Consider the following 22,677-nt stretch of genomic DNA (forward strand, 5'->3'; position numbering starts at 1 on the left):
ATCAAAAAGACAAGCCAAGTAGGATGAGATTGATTCTACATTTCAGTCACTTAAGAGAAAGCACAATGAAAAATATGAGATTCCTAAATTACGACTGTGGGCCAGGATGATAACTAGTGGGTAGCATGACAGTACTGATGAGCCCCCAGACATACCTGCATTTCGTAGTGGTGGACTTAAGAAGAAAAAAAAAACAACAGCCGAAGCAATTGGTGGAATAATGGATGCATTAGTTAAAATTGTGGAACAGAAGGCTCCTGGACCAGGTAATTCCCCAAATACATCAGCTAAACCAGATATACCTGTGTCTGAAGTATTGTTTGCTGGTGTATCCTCATCAAAAGTAGCAGAATTATGCATGAAGAACTTTGAACAATTGCGTTACCTCCAAGGATTGATTGATGATAGCATCATAACAGAGAAAGAGCTTGTTGAACAGAAACGAATTGTTTTGGATTGCCTTGAGGAAACTCACATAATTGTGTGAGGCATAAGTAAGTGAATAAAGGAATCAAAATCTCCCTTGTCTTCTGCTCATTGTTATAAACTCATCTATGTAGTTAACTCAGGTTTTAAATATATATATTTGTGTGTAGTGAAACTATTGCCCTTTCTGTATTTGCTGCAATTGCTACAGATGATTGTAAAGCTTGGATAAATGACTCCATGGTATACAATAAACTTTAAAAGTATCTTCGTTTGTTGTTTCCTCTAGCAGCTTTATGGTAGTTTTCACTTTGGAAATAAGCTTCCTCTAAGGGTTGAAATTGGGAGAATAGGGTGGTAGAAACTGGACAAGAACACTGGTTTCTTTGATTGCACTTACTGCTGGTCCAGTATGATGTTATTAACACTTTACAGTGACCAGCACTGAAGGTCTGACAGCAGGATTACCTAACCTAATTTCAAGGACTTAGACTTAATGACTTGACCTACTGACTGATAAGGTGTAACAGAAAAGGGGCCAAAGTAAGGAATAAATCCCTAGGATTCGAACTGCAGGTCACCCAATGTCTACTTGGGGCCACACTCAGTCTTCTTCCAGGAGGGATGAATAGATGCATTGTCTAAAATAACAACACGATGGGTGTTACTGTTATCAAAGGGCTGTAGGTGTGCAATCAAGTTAGAAAGTACAAAATCATAAAAGGTATTACCAGTAACAGCTTCATTGACAATCTTACAATCCAGCATCCCTTTTGCTGACATTGCAGCAATTACTGATATACACTGACCTTGACACAAAAGTTGTTGACTTATAGCTGGTTGCCCTTTGATACTGTAGCCACGCCTTTGTAAGAGGTTCCTTCTGTCTGCACCTGTTTTGTCAATGAAAATCAACATTTCTGGGTCATACAGTGATACGTTGATTGCAAACAACATCCTTAATTCCTCATCTCTTAGTCTAGCTATCAGCATCATCATCTGGTAACTGAACCCGCTTTTGTGAAGAAAATCACATATGGCTGCTTGATTTAATTCCACTCCATACCCAGTAGCTTGCAATTCTCTAAGTTTAACCCTAGATTGCTCAATAACCATCGTCAGCAGAATAACTTGAACGACAGGTGTTAACTTTTTTTTGTGGACGGTTGGAAGGATAAGGCACATCTCCAGTAAGTTCAAACAAATCTTTCTCTTCACAGTAGCAGTATGGACACAGGTTTTCAGTGATATCCCCGAATGTTTTGTTTAAAGCTAACCTCTGCCAAACCATCAAGTCCTCGTGATAAGCACTAGATCGCTTGCAAAAGGCCATTCTTCAATAGATATTTGTGATGATGCTGTAAGTGCACAACTACATACATGCATACCCTGTCATGCTACGCATACCGCACAAAAAATTTCAAGAAGTGTTTAAACTGCTGTTGCACCTGAGTAGTGTACTGGTGTCCCTGTGTTAGTATGACAGCTGAAGGTTTTGTGTGTGTACTGTGTTTGATGTTGTTTGTATTTGTATTTTAATGATAAAGGCTTGTCCATAGACAAATTATGTACTTAGCTATTCTAATTAATGTCTGTCCTTAAAATCATTGAGAGAAGGAGAATCAACAGTAGATTGGGGTAATGAATTCCAGTCACTGAATCTGTCATAGTTGCCTTTGAGAATTTGGTATAAGTACAATGATCAAATCACCCCTTCATCTACGGTGTTATAAAGATGGTAGGTTTAGATATCTTAATCTGTCGTAGTATAATAAATGGCTGATAAATGGAATCATTCTGGTTGCTTTACGCTGTATTCTTTCAAGTCAAGTGTGTGGGAAGGTCTCATATGACATGTTCGGCGAACAAGAGCTTATATTGACATCAGAGTCTTTACACTCAAATAATTTACAGATGAGACCAACTGTAATCTGTTCATGTTCACCTGAGCCCTTGTTTCTTGTTAATAACTCTTGTTACATGGGCCAGCTTCCCCAACATTTAGTAGCACTGTGAAGCCCTTTAAACGCTGGAACTGTTAATCAAAAAAGCGCTTTGATATGGGCAAGAACAAGAGTCAATTTGTATGTCAAGATCTCAAATGTAATCCAATAGCTCCTGCTTGTTGTTTCCTTGAGCAAGAAACTTACTCACATTGCTCCAGTGTACCCAGCTGTTAAAATGGGGACCTGGTGGCCTGGTATCATCTGGGGAAGCAGCCCACCCAGCTGTAACATCATTGGGTATCTGGTGTAAACTGGGGAAGCAAATGCTCAACTGTCCATGTCTCATATAGCAGTTGAAGGTCCAGGTGGGACTTTGGGTGCCCACACCTCACCTGTGAGATATATGATACAGCCTCCTGCGGGCTACTAGTCCTGCCCCAGGAGGATTTGCCTGTGTTGACTCGTAGCACCTGAGTAGTGCACAGGTGCCCCAGTGCTGGCCACTGGGAAGCGTGACAACATAGCAGAAGCTGAAAACTTTGTAATAAATGGTCTGATACCCCACATTAAAATGGTTGCCAACAGAAAAGTGATTGGTAGTGATAAACTAGCAAAATGATCAATGTCATTTCCCTTGCTCAGTGAATATATATGTGACCAGATTTTACAGAACCGAACCAAATCGCACATCAGGCAAAATCAAACTAACACCACCAGTGGATAGCTACACTATCGTACTACAAATTTTGACCCTTAGCACTACTCAAACTACACGAGGCTGGTTTTAATAGACGTCTTTTCTGGGTGGTGTGGAGTGCCCAAATGGCAGTTTCAGGCCTTGTGAAGGACCTGGCTTGGCAAGAATCAGTGGTTTACTGGTGGACAGCCTTATAATGTTGGCCAGACGTGTTCTCTGTAGATTTTGCTACATATCAGCCACTAAGGAGCCAGCACAGCCCTGTAATCTCGTGTCTGGACTCCAATCGTGGTCTGCCTCCATTTTGAGGCCTATCTTTTGCCCTCCCCGCCACCCCCCAGCCTCCACCCCTTTGTGAGCACTCGTGATACTACTTCGCTCGTCCAACTGCTCAGATTTTCTATCTTATTTGGCGGGAAACTGTACAAGCAGTTACAAGTACTGGAAGTGGCTTGAAAGGTAACAGATTGATGCATCTTTTGTGTAAATTTCATACGCGTGCTTGCTATCCTTGGAGAGTTATGCTGGCTTCAATTCTTTAAAACCGCTTATCTCGAAACTTCTAATGTGCGATTTGGATCGTTTTTCCAAAATCCAGTCACATATACTAGATGTGTACTAGTGAATATATACTAGATGTGTACTAGTAATATATACTAGATGTGTACTAGTGAATATATACTAAGATGTGTACTAGTGAATATATACTAGATGTGTACTAGTGAATATATACTAGATGTGTACTAGTGAATATATACTAGATGTGTACTAGTGAATATATACTAGATGTGTACTAGTTTTTGCTGTTGAACTATCGTGATATGATAATTAGAACTAACTATTACGATATGGCTGTAGCATTACTAAAAATGTTGTTACCAACTTTATTTAACTGTTTTGTAACTCTAGGGCTTTTCCATGAAATGTTTTGTAACAAGCTGTTATCAACTGCCCGTGCAATAGTTGATTAATTCGCGAAGTGTCTGGAATCCCACTAAAAATGTTGCTTGAGAAGTTGGACTAGCTGCTATTTGGCTTGCTTTTTCATAAAACAGTCTGGGTGTAAGGTAACAACAATTGTAAAACTATTAGCTGCTCATGCAATCAATTACCTAATTGGTGTTTGTGCATTGAATACTTAGAACTTGCTTGAAGATCATCACTCCTCAATCATTGTGATATTATTGTATTGTGAATAAGGCTTCAATATCTATCATGATAGTGAATTTTCTACTATCGTACACTATTATATTTGCCTGTGGCTGGCTGTGGGCACACTCTTTTTCTTTTGGAACTCATGTGAGGAAGGTTTCAAGCTTACGTCAATAAGACATTATTCAAGGCTATTACAGACATGGCTTGTGAAGATGTTACTAATAAGATTTTTTTTTGCATTAATTGAAAAGGTGTGGCTGGTTTTCGAAATGGTAAAATGGGGCTCTTAAGGACTAATATTTTCAGAGCGATAGTTCTCATTGGCCTCACATGGTAGCAGAATAAAGAAAGATTCGACTTATGTTGTACCGATAATTGGTATTTACTAGGTAATTAGCACAAATGCTGGCTCTGATAGTTGATGTTGCTACCGATACTGCAGACATGGGCCAAGTACATGAGTAATTATACTTAAATACTTTCTTAATTACCACAATGTACTTGTACTTCACTAAGTACTGGTATGTACTTGAGTACTTAAAGTACTTGTAAGTACTTGTAAGTACTTGTAAGTACTGCAAACATTATAGTTAGTACCCAAAAGCAGCTGTTATTCTGGTTGGAATTTTGTTATAATAGAAACAATGCTGTTGTTTAAATTGAGAATGGTTGACCAAAACCTGAAAGTGCCTGTTGTCCTAAAATAATAAAGTTTGAGACTGTAAGGTTAAGTGCAACCACTGTAATGAGTAGTTCGTTGAATTGGTGGTAAGAAAATATTATTTATAATGCTTGCAGGAAAACGTACAGTACTTGTACTTTACTTAAGTACTTTTGAATGTACCGTATATGACCGTATTAAAGCCGGGCTCAAATACACGCAGGGACTCAAATATACGCCGGGTACAGCTAGGGAACTGTCATAATAAACGCCGGGGCTCATTTAAACGCTGGGGTGCTAATGATATGCACTGAAAGGGGTTCTAAACTCGTGTCAGCTACTAACTATACAGTGATGTCTCGTCACCAGTCTTATGATGTCTTGTCTTGTTCGACTATGTCTTCTCTTCTGGTGATGGCCATAGCGTATTCATCGTGGTCATTGTCATCTTTCCGCCCAACTTCCAATGTTTCACCCAGCAGAGGAGTCCAAATGGGTTTATGTACGTGATGGGCTATGGATTTCGTATTTCGTAGGTACTTGTACTGGCACCTGTCATTCTCAACGAGTGGCTAGTAAGAAATAAACGCCCGGGTCCAAATTAACACCGGTCTCGTTTAAATGCCGGGTCAAAAATGATTTATAGGAAATAAACGCCCGGGCTTCTATACGGTCATATACGGTACTTGGCCCCATGTCTGACTGATAGTAATTACATGGCAAGTGTGAGTATTGTATTTACAGTATTATCTACTTGTTTGCTGTAAACAAATCCACCAGTAACCCTGTGTATCTACATGTAACCCTGTGTGTATCTACATGTAACCCTGTGTGTATCTACATGTAACCCTGTGTATATCTACATGTAACCCTGTGTGTATCTACATGTAACCCTGTGTGTATCTACATGTAACCCTGTGTGTATCTACATGTAACCCTGTGTGTATCTACATGTAACCCTGTGTGTATCTACATGTAACCCTGTGTGTATCTACATGTAACCCTGTGTGTATCTACATGTAACCCTGTGTATATCTACATGTAACCCTGTGTGTATCTACATGTAACCCTGTGTATATCTACATGTAACCCTGTGTGTATCTACATGTAACCCTGTGTATATCTACATGTAACCCTGTGTATATCTACATGTATCCCTGTGTGTATCTACATGTAACCCTGTGTGTATCTACATGTAACCTGTGTATATCTACATGTAACCTGTGTGTATCTACATGTAACCCTGTGTGTATCTACATGTAACCCTGTGTGTATCTACATGTAACCCTGTGTGTATCTACATGTAACCTGTGTGTATCTACATGTAACCCTGTGTGTATCTACATGTAACCCTGTGTGTATCTACATGTAACCCTGTGTGTATCTACATGTAACCCTGTGTATATCTACATGTAACCCTGTGTGTATCTACATGTAACCCTGTGTATATCTACATGTAACCCTGTGTGTATCTACATGTAACCCTGTGTGTATCTACATGTAACCTGTGTGTATCTACATGTAACCCTGTGTGTATCTACATGTAACCCTGTGTATCCAAGTGTAAATGATCAATGGGTGGGTAATTTCATTGCTTATACAAATGATCATAACTTTGTAATGAAATTAACTATTGATAATTGACTTCAAATATAAACCAAGTTGTTTTTTTCAACAACACCTTTAATATTTCCTCAGGAAGATTAATACATTTTCAATGTAAAAACAGCCTCAAAAGTCAAAATAATGACACTATATCCAAAATAAATGTTATTCGAAGCACAATCAATCCATGTGCAAAGTTTGATGCTTTTCTCACAAAGTGCATGAAATCAGTTTGTGTGTGTTTTATTAGAGGAAATGAATGGAGATCTATCAACAGGCTAAACAAATTCACTCTCATCAAGCCCTAGGGATAAACGTGTTTAGCTACAGTGTAACTGAACTGGATAAACTATATTATTAGAAAATAGTGTACTACAAAAATGTAACTATCTGTCATTTACAGGTTGTTTATCTGAAGGAATTGATGAGGCACTGATACAGCTGAGGAGACAACAGGTTAGTGGGTGTGACTATTGGCTTGGAGGTGTGGCTACTACTTTTTGCAGTCATTGAACAACTCCAGCAATAGTAACACAAGCAGTCAATTGGAGATTACCATAGTAACTGCAATCAGTTCGTCTACTGTGGCTCATCAGTTGTCCAGCCTGTCAAACTGCCCCACCTTGGAGTGTGTCAAGGTTTGTGTCACTACCTGTGTAAGATCCACCCTGTAGTGTGTTAAGGTTTGTATCACCATCTGTGTAGGGCCCACCTTGTAATGTGTCAAGATTTGTGTCACTACCTGTGTAAGATCCACCCTGTAGTGTGTTAAGGTTTTAGACTTTGTGCCACTATCATATAGCCATACTCAAGGTAGTTTATTTTGTACGGCTGAGGGGTGCTGGCATGCCACTAGAGGGATTGGTGGTTGATGTATTTCATTGCAGTTATTTGTTGGGTCACCATCCCTTCTGGTTTAAAATTGCAATGTAACACTTTTGTCACCTCAAATCAAAGGAAGGTTATATTTAATAGTTGTAACATAGGCACGAGGGGCTTTGCCTGAAAGGTATGCCTGAGGACGGAGAGCATACATTTCAGGCAAAGTCTGAATGTCCCATGTTACAGCTAATATGTAACACTTCCCATCTGTATCAGGTTGATAGTTGATCAATCACCCAAGCTAATACGAGCACATACATTATACATGCATACCTTAAAAAATTGATTATAGGTCAGCAGCTGGTTACGTTCAGTTACAATGAACAGACAAATCCTAGAGATATCACAGAATTTCAGTTATGCAAGTTTAATGTTGTAATCGGTGCTATTGAATCGTTTATGGAATAAATACATGCAGAGTTTACTAAAGGCCTAGATACGTAAGCTTGCTTACTTCGTGCAGAGTGGTAACTTTGCGATGGGATGTGTTCCATATTTGGAAATGTGCTGAAATGATTGATGAATAAACTATAGCACTAGTTCTCATCTTAGCCCAGTGTTTTTCAACTCGTAGGATAGGAAGGACAACAAAATGCTCTTCGTCTGAGTGGTTTTCATGGCAAAATCCAGGTCATGCATACTAATCATGCAAGTATTAATTGATCCCCACAATTGATTTCAGCCCTAACACTTATATAGTTGATGTCTAGATGTACATTTTGTATGTAGCCCGACTAGCTGGGCTACATACAAAATGTAGCCCGGGTGGCTCCTTTGATCTGAGGTGTGATCTGAGGTTTGTTCTTTTCACATATTAGGTGAGCACACCTTAGTGATATATATAGCCTCCACTCCATTGATATCACATGGTTTAACATTCCATTCTTAAAGACTGCCTATTGAATTGGGAGTCGGAACATAGTGTTAAGCAGGAACCATTTGTAAAGAGGAAGTTCCTTATCACATACAGTATAGTATACTATATATAGTTTGCTGGTTAGCATTCTACCACATATCCCAACTGTGCAGGCTATGACATCCTGGATCATGTTGTTGTGTGTGTCAGTGACAAGTATTTTCTATGTTCCCTCAGCACATACAGTACTGCATACTAACTGACATGTGTATTCATCCTTTAGAGGATACAGGTGTTGTGTGTTCATGAAGGAGAGAGAATGTTGAGTAGTGAACAAGAAGATGAACTAAACTGTAAGTGCTGTGACTTCTCTTATCCCAGCACCTGTGTAGTGAGTGTTTGGGATGTGGACAATGAGTGGTGCTTAGTGTTATTGTGTGGAATCATCCTATGTGGATATACTCTCCATCCCTCTGTATGTGGGCACATTTGGTGGTGTAGTGCTCAACTACTCTTATAGAACGTCCACTTACTGTACAAAATACTCTAATAGAACAGTCACGCTCAGTGTTGAGAAAATTCAGTTAATCAACCTTCAAATAATCCATTTCCTTCTGTAATCATCTTGTATCTCAACAGTGTTAGGAGAGGATCATTCTGAATTACTGGCCAGTCTGTTGGATATCCTACCAATTGAAAATGGTGAGTGTACACTGTAAATAGTGCACAGTCATTTTTGTGTATACATCATGGCACTTGTATGTTGTACAATTTTAAAAACATAAATAAAAGGTAATGGAACAAGAGAGGTATAGACTGAAATGTACATCTTCAGGTGTAAGCGACCTCCCTTGTTCACTACTTTTTATTTCTATGATCCCTAATATACTTGTACTTGTTTCTTTTCTTTTTAATACAATAATTGTGACTGGTGAATCCACACATACTGCATCAGAAGAAAGAATGGTACCTTAAAAATAGTCATTTTGCATCTAAGCGTATGCTTCTACTGTTATGCAATGTTTTCAGCTATGTTAAGTCCGAGTACACAGTGTTGCAAATGAAGAACAGTACTCCTGCAATCAATCCAGCTGCTAAATACGGACTGTTACTGTTATAAACAAATACTAGCATCATTGATATACCCGGGATTGGAAGTTGCCTCATCTACTCTACATACAGTAATATCTTATAGCAGAAAATTTTGGCGACTTGAATGAATTCGCCAAAATTTTCTCAGCCAAAATTTCCTGCTTGTAAAAAGGAAGCATACGGCTCTGTACCTGTTGTGAAGATGGCTTTACTTCAGTACTTCAAACGTAAGAAGGAAAGGCAGCACTTACCAGACCCCAATGGTCCGCTCAGTCTTAAAGTCCTGTCTTCTGGAATTTCTGCAGCTAATTTGTATGTAAGCAAGCTACTGGATAAGACCAGCGCTGATACAAGTAATGGAGAGTGCAGTGTGACACGCACCCGAGATCCATACACAGTGTTTACCCCAGCTCAAAAGTATGAGATAGGCAAGAGAACTGCTGAAATTGTAACAACGGCTGCAATGAGTTATTATGCCAAAAATTACCCAAATCTCTCAAAAAAACTGAAAGAAACCTCGGTATGGCGGTTTAAGGACAAGTACAAAGACAAACTTAAGAAATCGATTCACATATGAGTCATCACTGGCAGTTAAAGAGTTGGTTCCCAAGAGGAGAGGAAGGCCATTGCTAATTGGTGAAGAACTGGATGATCAGGTTAAAGAGTATGTAAGAGAACTCAGGAGAGAAGGAGTTGTTATTAATAGCGACATAGTAATTGCTGTTGGAACTGGAATTGTGATGAACAATAATGCTAATTTATTGCTTGTCATATTAGATGATCTTACTAAACATTGGGCACTAAACATTGGGCAAAATACCTTCTTTCTTGTATGGGCTTTGTAAAGAGGAGAGCTAATACAAAAGCCAAGGTTAGGGTGGAGCATTTTGATGAGCTGAAGAAATTGTATTTACTTGAAATCAACAATGTAGTAATTGAAATGGATGAGATCCCCTCTGAATTAGTGGAACCAGACTGGTATAAATTACATCCCTGGAGCATCATGGATGATGGTGGAAGAGGGGTCTAAAAGAGTGGAAATGATTGGCAAAGATGACAAGTGACAACTAACTAACTACCTTGTTTGCATGTTCCATGTCGGATTTTCTTCCAATCCAATTAGAGGAAGCCTGGCATCATTTGTAATGGTTTTCCGGTGGCAGGATTATTGAAATAATTTTGTTGTGTGTATTACCAATTTTGATATGTGATTTGTAAATGACGCTATACAATGATTATATAGATTGTGTGATTGTAAACTTGTGTACATAATTTCACATGATAATTTGTCTTAAAGGGTAAATCAAAAGTACAGAAATCAAAACACGGAAATGGGATCATCTTGTTTCCGAAACAGTTAACTAAGTGTGCTCACATTGACTGTTACTGAAACTTTTGTCTAGCTGGATTCTGACCAAAAGCAATGGATGTTGCAAAAGCTATAGAAAGAAGCCCACAATCCTTAACTCCCATTTGCTTTTGTGGCCTTATCACTTTCAACACTGGAGAGCTTGTAGTACTTGACTGAAACAGTTGTGAAATGATGGCCTTTGTCTCATCATCTAAGGAACTGAATAGAGAGTCAACAATGAGCACTTGGTTATTTGTACATTTCACTGTAGTTGCTACAGTCCAATGATGTCTAGCTTGCAATGAATTATTTGCAATTTATTCTTCACCTCATCTACTGTAAGAAGATCTGCGGATTTAGTTTGCTGCAATGTTGACTTTAGGCCATTTAAACTGAGCCTTTAACAAATTTTGTGCCATGTTGATTTGGAGGTCAGAGAGTTCAACGCCTATAATGATGTTCTCTGAGTCAAATTGCTTACATTGTAACTTTAGCCTTTTAGTCGGAGGTTGGTTGACATCTGCCATGCTGAACATCTGTGATACATCATCAATCTGTGCTGGTTTAATCTTGATTTGTTGACTCCAGTGGTAGCCAGAACGTGTCCAGTGCAACTCTCATAAACCATATGGTCATTGCGTACTGACCAGGCTCGCAGGAGTCGCAACTCGCAAGTGACAAAGGAGACCTGGCTGTATTACACTAAAATATTCACAATATAGTTTTACCGGATTGTGGACAAATTTGTTGGAGTCCAATTGTGGTATGTGTGATTATGCTCGACAAATATACCTCCATTGATAAGTGATAACTGATAGCAATCAGTAATGAAATAGTTATGTAAGCTGTAATAATACAACACTGTATGTTGGTTATCCCATCATTGGGTCATCAGCCTTTTTTGCAAGCATGAACAATTTAGAGTGTTTTGTGGTGGGGGGGCTTGCCTGCCCCTCCATCACCTTCTGGCTAGCTACGCCCCTAGTCACTACAAGTAATGTATGACTACCATGCTGCAAACTGATGTTTATGTGATCATTTTTTGATAGTCCATCCTAGATACTCTCTCTTCAATTATTTCCTCTTGGTCACTTATGCTTCCCCTGTCAACAGCTTTAATCCATCCATCCTCCAGAATGAGATTTCGACAGCAACCTTTCTGATGTAAAACCTAAATTTGTCCGTGGTAATTGCTGTGTGACATCTTTTCTTGTGGCACACATTCACACAACATAACGGTGATTTGTTGACAAACTTTATAACAGGTATTTGTTATCAGTTGCTATGGCTCTGGCTTCTATGTTGATGGAACATTGAGCTGAAGGGAATTATTTGCACAAAGCACCTGTGAGAGGCTTTCTGGGTAATGACAAAGTTGGTACTAATGTCACAGTGTTGAAACATTGAATCATAAACTCACACTTCACAAAGCTAGAGGTCAATGGTGTCCTCCAACAAAGTGGACCAGTGGTGGAAGATCAAGTGTCCAGAAAGTCGCATCAACAGTAACAGATAAAGTTACAATTAAGTTGCATATAAATAATGACGTGATTATACTTGAGTCTCCTTGCATTGTTGTTATTACTAGCTCTGTTTCTCCTTGGTAACACTAACACACTGTGTCCCCTTCAGTTTCCTCTCAAACATGACATAAACTTTTAATGATTCTGCAGGCTGGTGTGTTGTTTGTGAACTCATCATTATGTGAACGTGCAGGCTGTGTGTTGGCAACCAAAACATTGTTTAAGTACATCACGACGAATCTTTCTACTATGGAAAAAAAAAACTGGAGGTGAAGAAGTGGAGGAGACTGTAATGGTTTGATAGTTTTGTTACCTGAATGTCAATAATTATGAGGTAGAAAGTATTCCCAAAATTCATTCAAGGATACATCCAAAGAATTAAAGGGATAGTGTGATACTATATCATGTGTAGTTAGGCCTGACTCAAAATTTTGTCCAAAATTTTTACCTATTATGCTCTTTTAGTGTTCACATTATGCATTATGCTCCTAACATTTCTTACAATTATTCTGAATCGGTGAATACTCTATTAGAGTATTTCATTATAAGTGACTGTTCTTATAGAGAGTATCGATCTAATGAACTATGTACAATGCATTTGAGTGCTCCATTGTAGTTTGCAGCTGCTCTATTAAGGAGTATCAATCTATTATGAACATAAATAATGTTCTAATGAAAAGTTTTTTTTGCAGTAATCGCAATTGCTAGAGATAGTTGATCACTACTAGTGTCTTCAAAATTAAGTGTACATATGGTACAATAATTATTATACTGCAAGACTAACACAATTGTGTTGCTAGTAAAAGGGAGTATTTTTGTATCTGATGTAGTAGTAGTAGTAAGGTCTAAAATGATATACTGATGATACAGTTGTACCACAATATCAATTAACAATATCATACCGTTTATGAAGTATTACACTGTAACACCATTCAGTACTAGCCTCACGTTGTAGCTTGTCAGTGAAAATGTTCCTTTAGGCATTCTCATGTAGAATGTTTAGTTGATGAATATTTCCTCTCTATTCACTATGTTAAATGAAGTGGTTTATCATAAACACCTGCTCAGTGGAGTGCTTGGTAAAGGATTTTGTGTGTCATATGATGAAGTACATGTAGTGAAATGCATTCTAGCGTGAATATCCTCTAAAGTTACCAGTTACTTCACAAGTGGAAGAAATGTTTCATCAGGGTTTCCTGAAAGTATCTTACAGTTAGTAAGGATATACACTAAGCTCAGCTCATGCTGTGTTGTGGAAAGTGCAGGACAACTTGATGTATTGAGTTTTTCACTTTGAAGACTCCTTTAATGTAAAACAAATGAAGCATTGTGCAAAGCTCTTGGAGCAGTTGCAGAAGTATGCATAAATTGGCACTACTAATTGTTATGAGGATATGCATAATGAAGGAAGTTGATTGTTCAGAAAGGCTACTACTGACTTGGAACTGTGTTGAGAAATATAAGATGACAATAAAGTGTTATATAACGTTAATATTATTACCAAGAATGATTGATGGAATAAGAGTATTTTATCTCATGCTGCAGTGTGGGGGACAATTAAAGTGCTGCGGGTCACCAATTGTCTGGATTTATCAATTAATGCGTAGGAGCACTCTTGAAACCAGCTGCCATGTTCATGAGTAGAGATGTAGACTAGTCTAAATGCGAAATGTTGGTAGAAGTTGACGATAATTAAGATATTGAGAATCGTAAAATCTTGTAGTTATGGTCATTAAGAAGAGAGGAAGGCCAAGACAAACAGCGATTATTGCCTAACTTTTTGATTAAAGCGTTTGTGAAATAATCCACTTCACATGTTTCATTACCGCATAAGACAGCTACCATAACCCTTGGAACCCTGAGGGTTAATGATCTCTTCATCACCAACAGAAACATTGTACCAGCTTTTTCCCTGTGGCCGTAACTTTAGAGTTCCCTTTGTACAATGGCAGTGTTATTGTATCAGATTGAAATTAACTATTGGTGTCATACTTTGCCTCATAATGACACGTTTAGTTGAATGCTATAGAGAAATATATACATTCAAGCTTGTGTACATGAAAGGAACTAATATATTGTAGTAAGGAGTAAATTATAAAATGGCCAATGCTGGTATCAGGAGCTCATTGAATCCTATGCGTGTAACTCCGTACACTACCAATACTACAGGTGAAATTCAAACATGACGTCCAGCGTTACTATGTATATAATTGGTTACATCATTCTTACACTCAACAAGGATACACTGAATGAGCTGCTATTCCATTGTCTTGTGTAAAACTACTCAATAGGAAGATTGTCGAGTCGAAGGTAGAGCTTGGAATAGTCAAGTGGAGTAATTTAGCGTGATTTCACATGATTAGTGACTGTAGAAAGACTGTTCTGCTAATCCTGTGCTACTATTCCTCCATCATGCCATTGAACTTCGTTTCCATAGCTTCACTTCGTCACAGCGGAAACATGATGTATCAAGCATGCATCTATCCTAATTAGGAAATTTTAAAAGTTACTTATAGTACATGGCAGCCATGTTTGAATTTTGTTGTTTATGGAGTTACATGCTCCCTTGTCCATAGGATTTGATGCCCTCCTGCTGGTATATATATAGTATAATATTTCTACATCAAATTACCATTTGGTCCTCTAGAGGCTGGATGGTTATGGCTGCCCCTAACTATCCAAGCTGATTAGCTCAGCTAACTATATGATGTAACTCATACTGTGTCACATTCTTACAACATACAGACTCAATATGGTGTCTCTGGTGTATCTCATGACTATATACCTGCTAGATTTAAAAATATATACTATATTTCACTAAACTAAGACAAAGTTTCTAGCCATGGTCATTATTGGTTATACTTGTCTGAAGGCATCAGTCAACCAGACAATTTTCCACAGTATTATTATTATTTTTTAAATCAAAGCAACTTATTGAAAATGATTTGTATCACACCGAAGGCACTTTTGAGCTTGAATATACCAGTGGTGCTGTGAAGGTTTGTTAGGCTGGTTTCTGATCAACATATTTTGTGAGAAAGTGCTAATATCCCTAATATACCGTATGATTAGTCCACAGTACAGTGCATGATCACCACGGATACATCAGGCTTTATGTACAAAGTTCACTTGCTGCAAGAGTAACTATAGCACCCTTGTCTGCTATTATATGAGACATATAGCAACACAAACAGTGTGTTGGGAACTGAGTGGCTTGTAGTTCAAATCTCCTGGGGTAAGAGTGATAGAGGGAAGCTCACCTTTGTATAGAGTATACTGTATCAAGTAACTAACCATATACATATTATCCAGATGTACTCAGTTTCCAGTCAGTGTTCCAGTGTTGGTTACATGATTGTAACATGGACAGTGAACACCTTTGCTTGCTACTGCCTGCTGCAACTGGTGAGCCCCACCCACCAATGACATCATGTGAGGTCATCATTGCTAGATGGTGATGAGGTCACTGTAAGGTGTGACCTTTATGAGAGGATACTGGACCCTGTGTTACTGCCGACTAGTTTATCCAGTCATTATGTGAGTGTGTAGAGTAGCGTAGTGTGAGTGTGTGTGTGTGTAATGTGTGTTGTGTAGTGTGAGTGTGTTGTGTAGTATGTGTAGTGTGTTATACAGAACTCCTTCATTACGCAGTTACTTACATCATTACTGGACCACACCATGGAGACCACCAAACAACAGCCGTTACTCGCTACAGGACATACTCAACACGTTCCCAGACACAAGCTGAGAGCAGTTAGCTTAATAGCGTCTGGTGGAGTGTGTGAATCAGTGGTGAGTGTCTGTCCGTCTGTGTGTCAGGATTGTGTATATTGTGAGGTAGCTATAGTTGGAATGAGCCAGTCCTTGTTGATAGAAATCTACCAGCCTTTATACCATCCTATCTGCCAGTGTTGTATAGTGACATACATGGATATACATGTAGTGTGACTTGTTCACAAATTGTGTGGCTTAAAACATAACATACCAATACTTCTTTTAAGGTGTAATTAACTGAGGTTTCAGTTTCAGCCCTAGATACTGAAAGCTTTAGTGCTGCAAAGTGGCAACAACAGAAGATGGTGATAATTCAGAAAGTTAACCACAGGAACTTAATTTTAACCCTTAAACCCACATATGATAAGCCACTCAAATATGCATGCCTTGCACAGAGTGCTATAACTTTCAAAGCATCCATCCTATGGCTACGCAATTTACAGCATTCTACTTTTGGGCACCAAGGGTTTTTCCCTAACATTAACAGTGAAGCCAAAACTATAGCCATGTAAATGACTTTTTTTGGCAAGGAAATGCATAAACCGTTTACATACCTTTATAAAATAGTCCATGGTGCAACAAGTTCCGTTGATTCTCCCATAAAATTTTCTATCAGGCCATTTATGACTCATGTGAGTAAACCCACAATCAAAATTAAACACGTGGAAAAGAATCTTGAAACACAAAGACGTGACTTGCTGTTGCTCATCACTTCATAACGAGTAAGCCACTGTAGTTACAGTGTTCATTTAACCTTCTCCAAGTAGCCTAGAAACAGACTTTTGAAAAATGTTAAGTTACCCCACCAAGCATCGCCATGCTTGCCCATATTGTGTAAACAAACATTCCCCAAAAGTTCTTTGTGGGTTTAAAGGTTCTCGTACAAATGTGGTCTTATATCATGTCCCCCATTAAAGGTCCTTCCTACTATGCAACCAGGGTGAATGCAAAAACTGAGAAAAAGACAAGAGTAATGTAACCGCATGCCAAATACTAGTGCTCATGTATTTGTGTCTCATTGGGAACACTGACACCAACAAGGACTTTCCATCTTCTTGCTTTAAAAGATACAGTTGACTCTCAGTTATCCAATCCTCGTTCATCTGTACCCTTGTTTATGCAAAAATAGATATGATTCTAAGTATTTTGAGTAAGGGTGTATGTTCTATTAGAATATTTCAACAGAGCTCTGTATATAAATGTATGGGCTTCAGTTATCCGAACAATTCAATTATCTGATCACTTTTATCATTGCCTGAGACACATTGATAACCAAGGGTGCACTGTACGATGGTATCAAAGTTTTTGCTGTTACACCTTGAAAAATAGGTGGTCAAAAATTATAATTTATTCATCCACTGTGTTGAATCTGCTGTATAATTAGTCTTGTGCAAACATGTGGGGTTTATGTTGCATTACCAGTTATTGCTGACCTCTGCACAGCTACATCTATAACTGTTTTCATTGGACTGTATTGTATTCTCCTCCCCACAGCTCTATGGGATGGTGAGGCAGCCATTGTTGTTGTGCCCTTCTCACCCGCTATACCCCCATTAGCCATTAATCATGATGCCAACAGCTTGTTGGAAACTGGACTGGGAAGATCTGGAGGTGAACAGAGATCACTTCTATTCCTTGTGTCATTTGTTGAGGGAGAGGGTGAGCTAGTCATGTGTGTTTTGTGTGGGGCCGAGTGTGTTTTGTTTGGTGGTCCAACCGTAGGTTATTGTGTTGAGAAATTGTACTATTAGGGGTGTACTATATGTTGATTGGTACACACTGACAGTTAACACTACTCATAGGGTCAGCTACTACTAGCCTGTGAAGTGACCACACCCCCAGTGGGATACTACCTTATACTGCCCTCTCCTTCACACACTCTACTCATCAAACCAATAGCTGTTAGTGAACTGATGTTGCCTATTGAAGTGATGCAACAAATGGATAATCCTTCTGATGTTGCTCTGCATCATGTGCAGAATAGTCTGGAGAAGGTGTGTGTTTGTGTTGTGCAGTGTACTGTGTAGTAGCAGTAGTCAGGGTTTCATTTGAGGGTGCAGTGGGCACTCTTTCTCCTTAAATTTTAAGGAATAGTTTAAATGAAATGAGTTACAATAAATGTTTCACCACTGACCACTGTGTTCACTACTTTACTGTCACATGTTTATTACTGATTGATTGTGGGTTTTGGTTAATTAGCTAATTATTTCTGCTTTGGTACAGATACTGTTATTTGCAAAATTAACTAATAATATCAGCTCTTACCAATTATCAGTGCAACACTAATCATAAGCAATCTACGAAAGTCTAAAATGCAAAATAAAAATAAAAATCAGAAGCGGCATGTCATTCTCAGGTACCTGAGCATCACATATTTGACTTTTGGTGACCTTTATGACTGCCATATTTGCTCAGACATTTGACCATTGCTGTTTTTATCTCCCTGAGGTATTGACAAGTGGTAGTCTCACGTGTTTTCAACTTTTTGTGTCTTCTTGCCCTGTAAGTGCTACCATGAAACGAAAACAATTTGCATATCCCTGAGAGGGTGCGCAGTAAGTGTCCCACTACTGTTGGGTTGTCACGCAGCAGCACACATCCCCACTTTTGTGTAATGCAAGTAAGTTCCTTGCCAATGACAGGAGTCCAAAATGTCTTTATAACATGGTAGCCATGTATGTAACTGCTTAACAACACTTCCATCTCCTCATTCAATGCGTTTCTATCTGGTAATCAAAGTTTTAAAAAAATCAGCTGATTTTATTTTTGCAGATAGCTGCGTTCGCGAAAATTTGTGTCGCGCTTTTAAGATTTGGAATAAATGATAGGCGCAGTAAAAACCCGTTATATGGTGTTTACCAAATGTTTTGTTCAACAAGACCTTTACTCCAGTACCATGTTTTAACAAGTTAATTAATGCCTCACAGAGATAAAATTAAATTTATGTGCAAACAATGGCCATAAAAGTCACCAAAGGTCAAATCTACAATGACACTGTGTCAAAAAATTATTACTATACATGTGGAAAGTTTTATGGTTTTGTATAAAAAAGTACACAGTTTTTTGCATTGTGCCACTCACTATACTATAATGTAAAGGTCAGTTTAGTGGATTTAAAGTATAACAAATGCTGCGAGTAAAAAAAGGTTATGTCACAGATTTTTGCAAACACCCTATTGTCTCACAAATGAAATCTCACAGCTATTTATTATCCTTTTAGACGCTCACCATTAGAGATGAGCGAAGAGGACACATTGAAAAATGACCTTGGTGTTCCGCAAAAGCTCTTTCTTGCATTCATGGCTACCACATTTATAATGAAACAAGTATACAGAAAATTTTGGAATTTTCAACTAGGGTAGGGACCATAGCACATCGATAAAAAGTACTGAAACAAGCTGGAGTAGTGTACAATATTAAATCACAGTAAAACAATAAATAATAGTTATACGGGCACAATGTGGAGTCTATGAAATTTATAAACCCGAAGGCCCGGGCTGTAGCGCACGAGCGAAGCGAGGGCACTACTAAGGGCCTGAGGGTTTATAAATTTCATAGACTCCACTTTGTGCCCGTATAACTGCTTTAGATTCTATTTCACATTACACTCAGATCACTTACCTCATCCATGGCTGTTTCTGCTGTAGGCTCGGCAAAAGCAGCTGGTTTTCTTACGATAATACTAGCGCCATGGCAACTATGCATCCTCACGTGACTAAATAATCGTGCTCGTTAAATCACTGCATGTGAACAACGCATAGCGATTGGACAAATCCGATTTTGAACATATGTCATATTGTGCTTAAAGGCGTGGAGTATATTAGAAAACAAGGTGGAGTATATGAGATTTATTACGCACCCAAAACAGCCTAAATAGAGTCTAACACTTCTTATTGTTTTACTGTGATTTAATATCGTGCACTACTCCAGCTTGTTTCAGTACTTTTTATCGATGTGCTATGGTCCCTACGCACAGTAGGGATATAACACGTCTTATTGTTTTACTGTGATTTAATATTGTACACTACTCCAGCTTGTATCAGTACTTTTTATCGATGTGCTATGGTCCCTACCCTAGTTGAAAATTCCAATTTTTTGTGTACTTGTTTGTTAACTTTATTTGCAAATAATTATTATGACTGGTGAACCCCACGCATAATGGCACCACGTTCCCCTATTATTGTCTGAAAAGTGAAGTATCCATTATGCTTCGTTGTCAGCTATTTCCAACCCGTTACACAGCATTTCGGATCAAGAATTGTTCAAAAAGTACCTCTGCAATCCATGCAAACCGAAAGAAAGAAATGATGCTGCACATCCCAGTCATCAATTATCGTCTGAAAAGTGAAGTATCCAGTACGTTTTGTTGTAGCTTCACCATACACTAGGACTCGTAATTAACATGTGTTGCATGAACCATTAGCAGCCTGAATGCACACAAACTAGTTTAACAAAGTAACTCACGCGTAGTTCACCATAGTTTGGCATAGAAGATGTTCATCACGTATTTCGGCAGGTAATAGTCAAAACCCACTATCAATTCTATTGTGACACATGGTGAAGTATTTCCGTGATATCTCCAGGGCTTGTCCGTTCACATTAACAAATGTAAAAGCAACATTACCTACTCCCACCCATCATTGAAGCATTTAGGTATATGTATAGAAGCAATCCAGTGGTATTGGCTGGGGTGATTGATCACTCAGCGCAGTGAGGCTATCAGCCTTTACCAGCTTGGGTGATTAGTTGTACTGGCGTGAGCCCCACAGGCTTAAGGCACGTGGGAAACTGTGCTTTATTACCCATAAAGAGTGCTTTATGTATATGTTAAAGTATAGCCGCGAGTGCTATATGAAAAATAAAGTACGAGGTGCGCGGCCGAGATGCTAATAAAGCACTCGGCTTCGCCTCGTGCTTTATTAGCATCTCGGCCGCGCGCCTCGTACTTTATTTTTCATATAGCACGAGCAAGGCTATGCTTTAAATGATTTATGGAACTTTCTAGTCGTATAGCTTCACCATACACTAGGACTCGTAATTAACAAGCGTTGCACGAACTATTAGCAGCCTGAACGCATACAAACTAGTTTAACAAAGTAACTCACGCATATTTCACCATAGTTTGGCATAGTAGACGTTCATCGCGTATTTTGGCAGGTTTTGCTCACAACCCACAATCGATTCTATTGTGAGTCACATAGTGAAGTATTTCCGTGATATCTCCAGGACTTGTCCGTTTACATTAACAAACGTAACAGCAACGTTACCTTCTCCCACCCATCATCGAAGCATTTAGGTATGTCTATAAAAGCAATCCAGTGGTGGAACTCGTATTGGCTGGGGTGATTGATCACTCAGCGCAGCGAGGCTATCAGCCTTCACCGGCTTGGGTGATTAGTCGTACTGGCGCGAGCCCCGTAGGCTATTAGCCTACATTAAGGCATGTGGGTAACTGTGCTTTATTGCCCACAACGAGTGCTTTATTGCACCGCAAAGAGTGCTTTATTGAACGAATAAAGCACTCTTTGCGGTGCAATAAAGCACTCTTTGTGGTCGATGAAGCAGTTGGCCGGCTGAGAGTGTACTTTATGAAATTTAAAGTACACTTTTTCCTTTGATCTCGCCCACGCAAAGTTCTATAATGTACAAATAAAGTTTTCTTTGTGGTCAATGAAGCACTGTTTGCTGGAGTCAAGTGTACTTTGAAATTTAAAGTACACTTTTCCCTTTGATCTTGCCCATGCAAAGTTCTATAAATGGCAATGTTACCCTGTATCTATTATTGCTCACTACAGCTGGAGATGACAGACTGCTATAATCCATTATTAGTGTCTTCTCAGTTGAGCAGTGTACTGTCAACAATGTCTGCTAACAAGAGGAGTGGTCCTAATGTGAAAGGAGGGGGTGTGGCTACTGCAGCTAAGAGAAAGTATCAGCCACCCCCACTGGTATGTCTAGTGTGGCTTATATTCTGGTAGTGTTTCTTATGTTAGTTAGTGTGTCTTAAAACTAGTAGTGACCCTAGTGATGCTCTATTAGAGTATTTGACCTCCTTACTGTATAGTATTGTTAGAACAAAATAATAGATGTTTGGACAAGATTATTGAACATTTCACACAATTTCCTTCATATTGGATGTTTCACTAACAATGAATTCACAGATATTTGTAAATTAGAAGCTCAGCTTATGTTTTGCGCCAACAATAGAATATAATTTCATGTGATGTAATTGCCAGTACAGTATTGTGTTCCTCTCAATAATAAACTGACAGCACTTACAAGGATCAATAATTATATTACACAATGACCTAATCATAGAAGTGAGTTGCTGGGCTCACAGGCTTACACCAGGTGCTTCATCTCAAGATATAGAATACACACCATTTTGGGGTACTGTGCAGGCTGTAATTCTAATAAATACCTACAAAATCACGTACTATACAACACCACACTTCACGCTGTGTTTCATTGAAACAAGAATCATTTTCAGCATCACTTTATCCACTATCAGCTCTAAGAAATATAAACACTTCGAGTACCTAACCACTTAGCATCTATTGTGTTGAAAGATCCTCCATGTAGGATTCTGATGAGACTACTTATTAAGTGCTACTACTTATCATGTGGATTCTGATGAGACTACTTATCATGTGGGAACACAATGGTCTTAGTGTTCCCACATGATAGAACATGAGTAACCAGTAGTCCA

General features: G+C 38.7%; 1 protein-coding gene across 1 annotated transcript in view; it reads left to right on the forward strand.

Annotated features, from left to right (window-relative positions):
* LOC136261017 (meiosis 1 arrest protein-like) overlaps positions 1 to 17,912 on the forward strand; it is a 20,850-nt gene extending 2,938 nt beyond the window's left edge. Inside the window, exons 4-12 of the mRNA XM_066054983.1 lie at positions 6,894 to 6,946; positions 6,997 to 7,128; positions 8,512 to 8,581; positions 8,868 to 8,930; positions 15,507 to 15,599; positions 15,646 to 15,731; positions 15,846 to 15,986; positions 17,463 to 17,627; positions 17,771 to 17,912. Coding sequence (XP_065911055.1) covers positions 6,894 to 6,946; positions 6,997 to 7,128; positions 8,512 to 8,581; positions 8,868 to 8,930; positions 15,507 to 15,599; positions 15,646 to 15,731; positions 15,846 to 15,986; positions 17,463 to 17,525 — 701 coding nt within the window. The 3' untranslated portion in view covers positions 17,526 to 17,627; positions 17,771 to 17,912. The remainder of the gene's footprint in view (positions 1 to 6,893; positions 6,947 to 6,996; positions 7,129 to 8,511; positions 8,582 to 8,867; positions 8,931 to 15,506; positions 15,600 to 15,645; positions 15,732 to 15,845; positions 15,987 to 17,462; positions 17,628 to 17,770) is intronic.
* Positions 17,913 to 22,677: the final 4,765 nt, after the last annotated feature.

The sequence above is a fragment of the Dysidea avara genome, chromosome 7 (genome assembly GCF_963678975.1).
Source record: "Dysidea avara chromosome 7, odDysAvar1.4, whole genome shotgun sequence".
Classification (NCBI taxonomy): Eukaryota; Metazoa; Porifera; class Demospongiae; order Dictyoceratida; family Dysideidae; genus Dysidea; species Dysidea avara.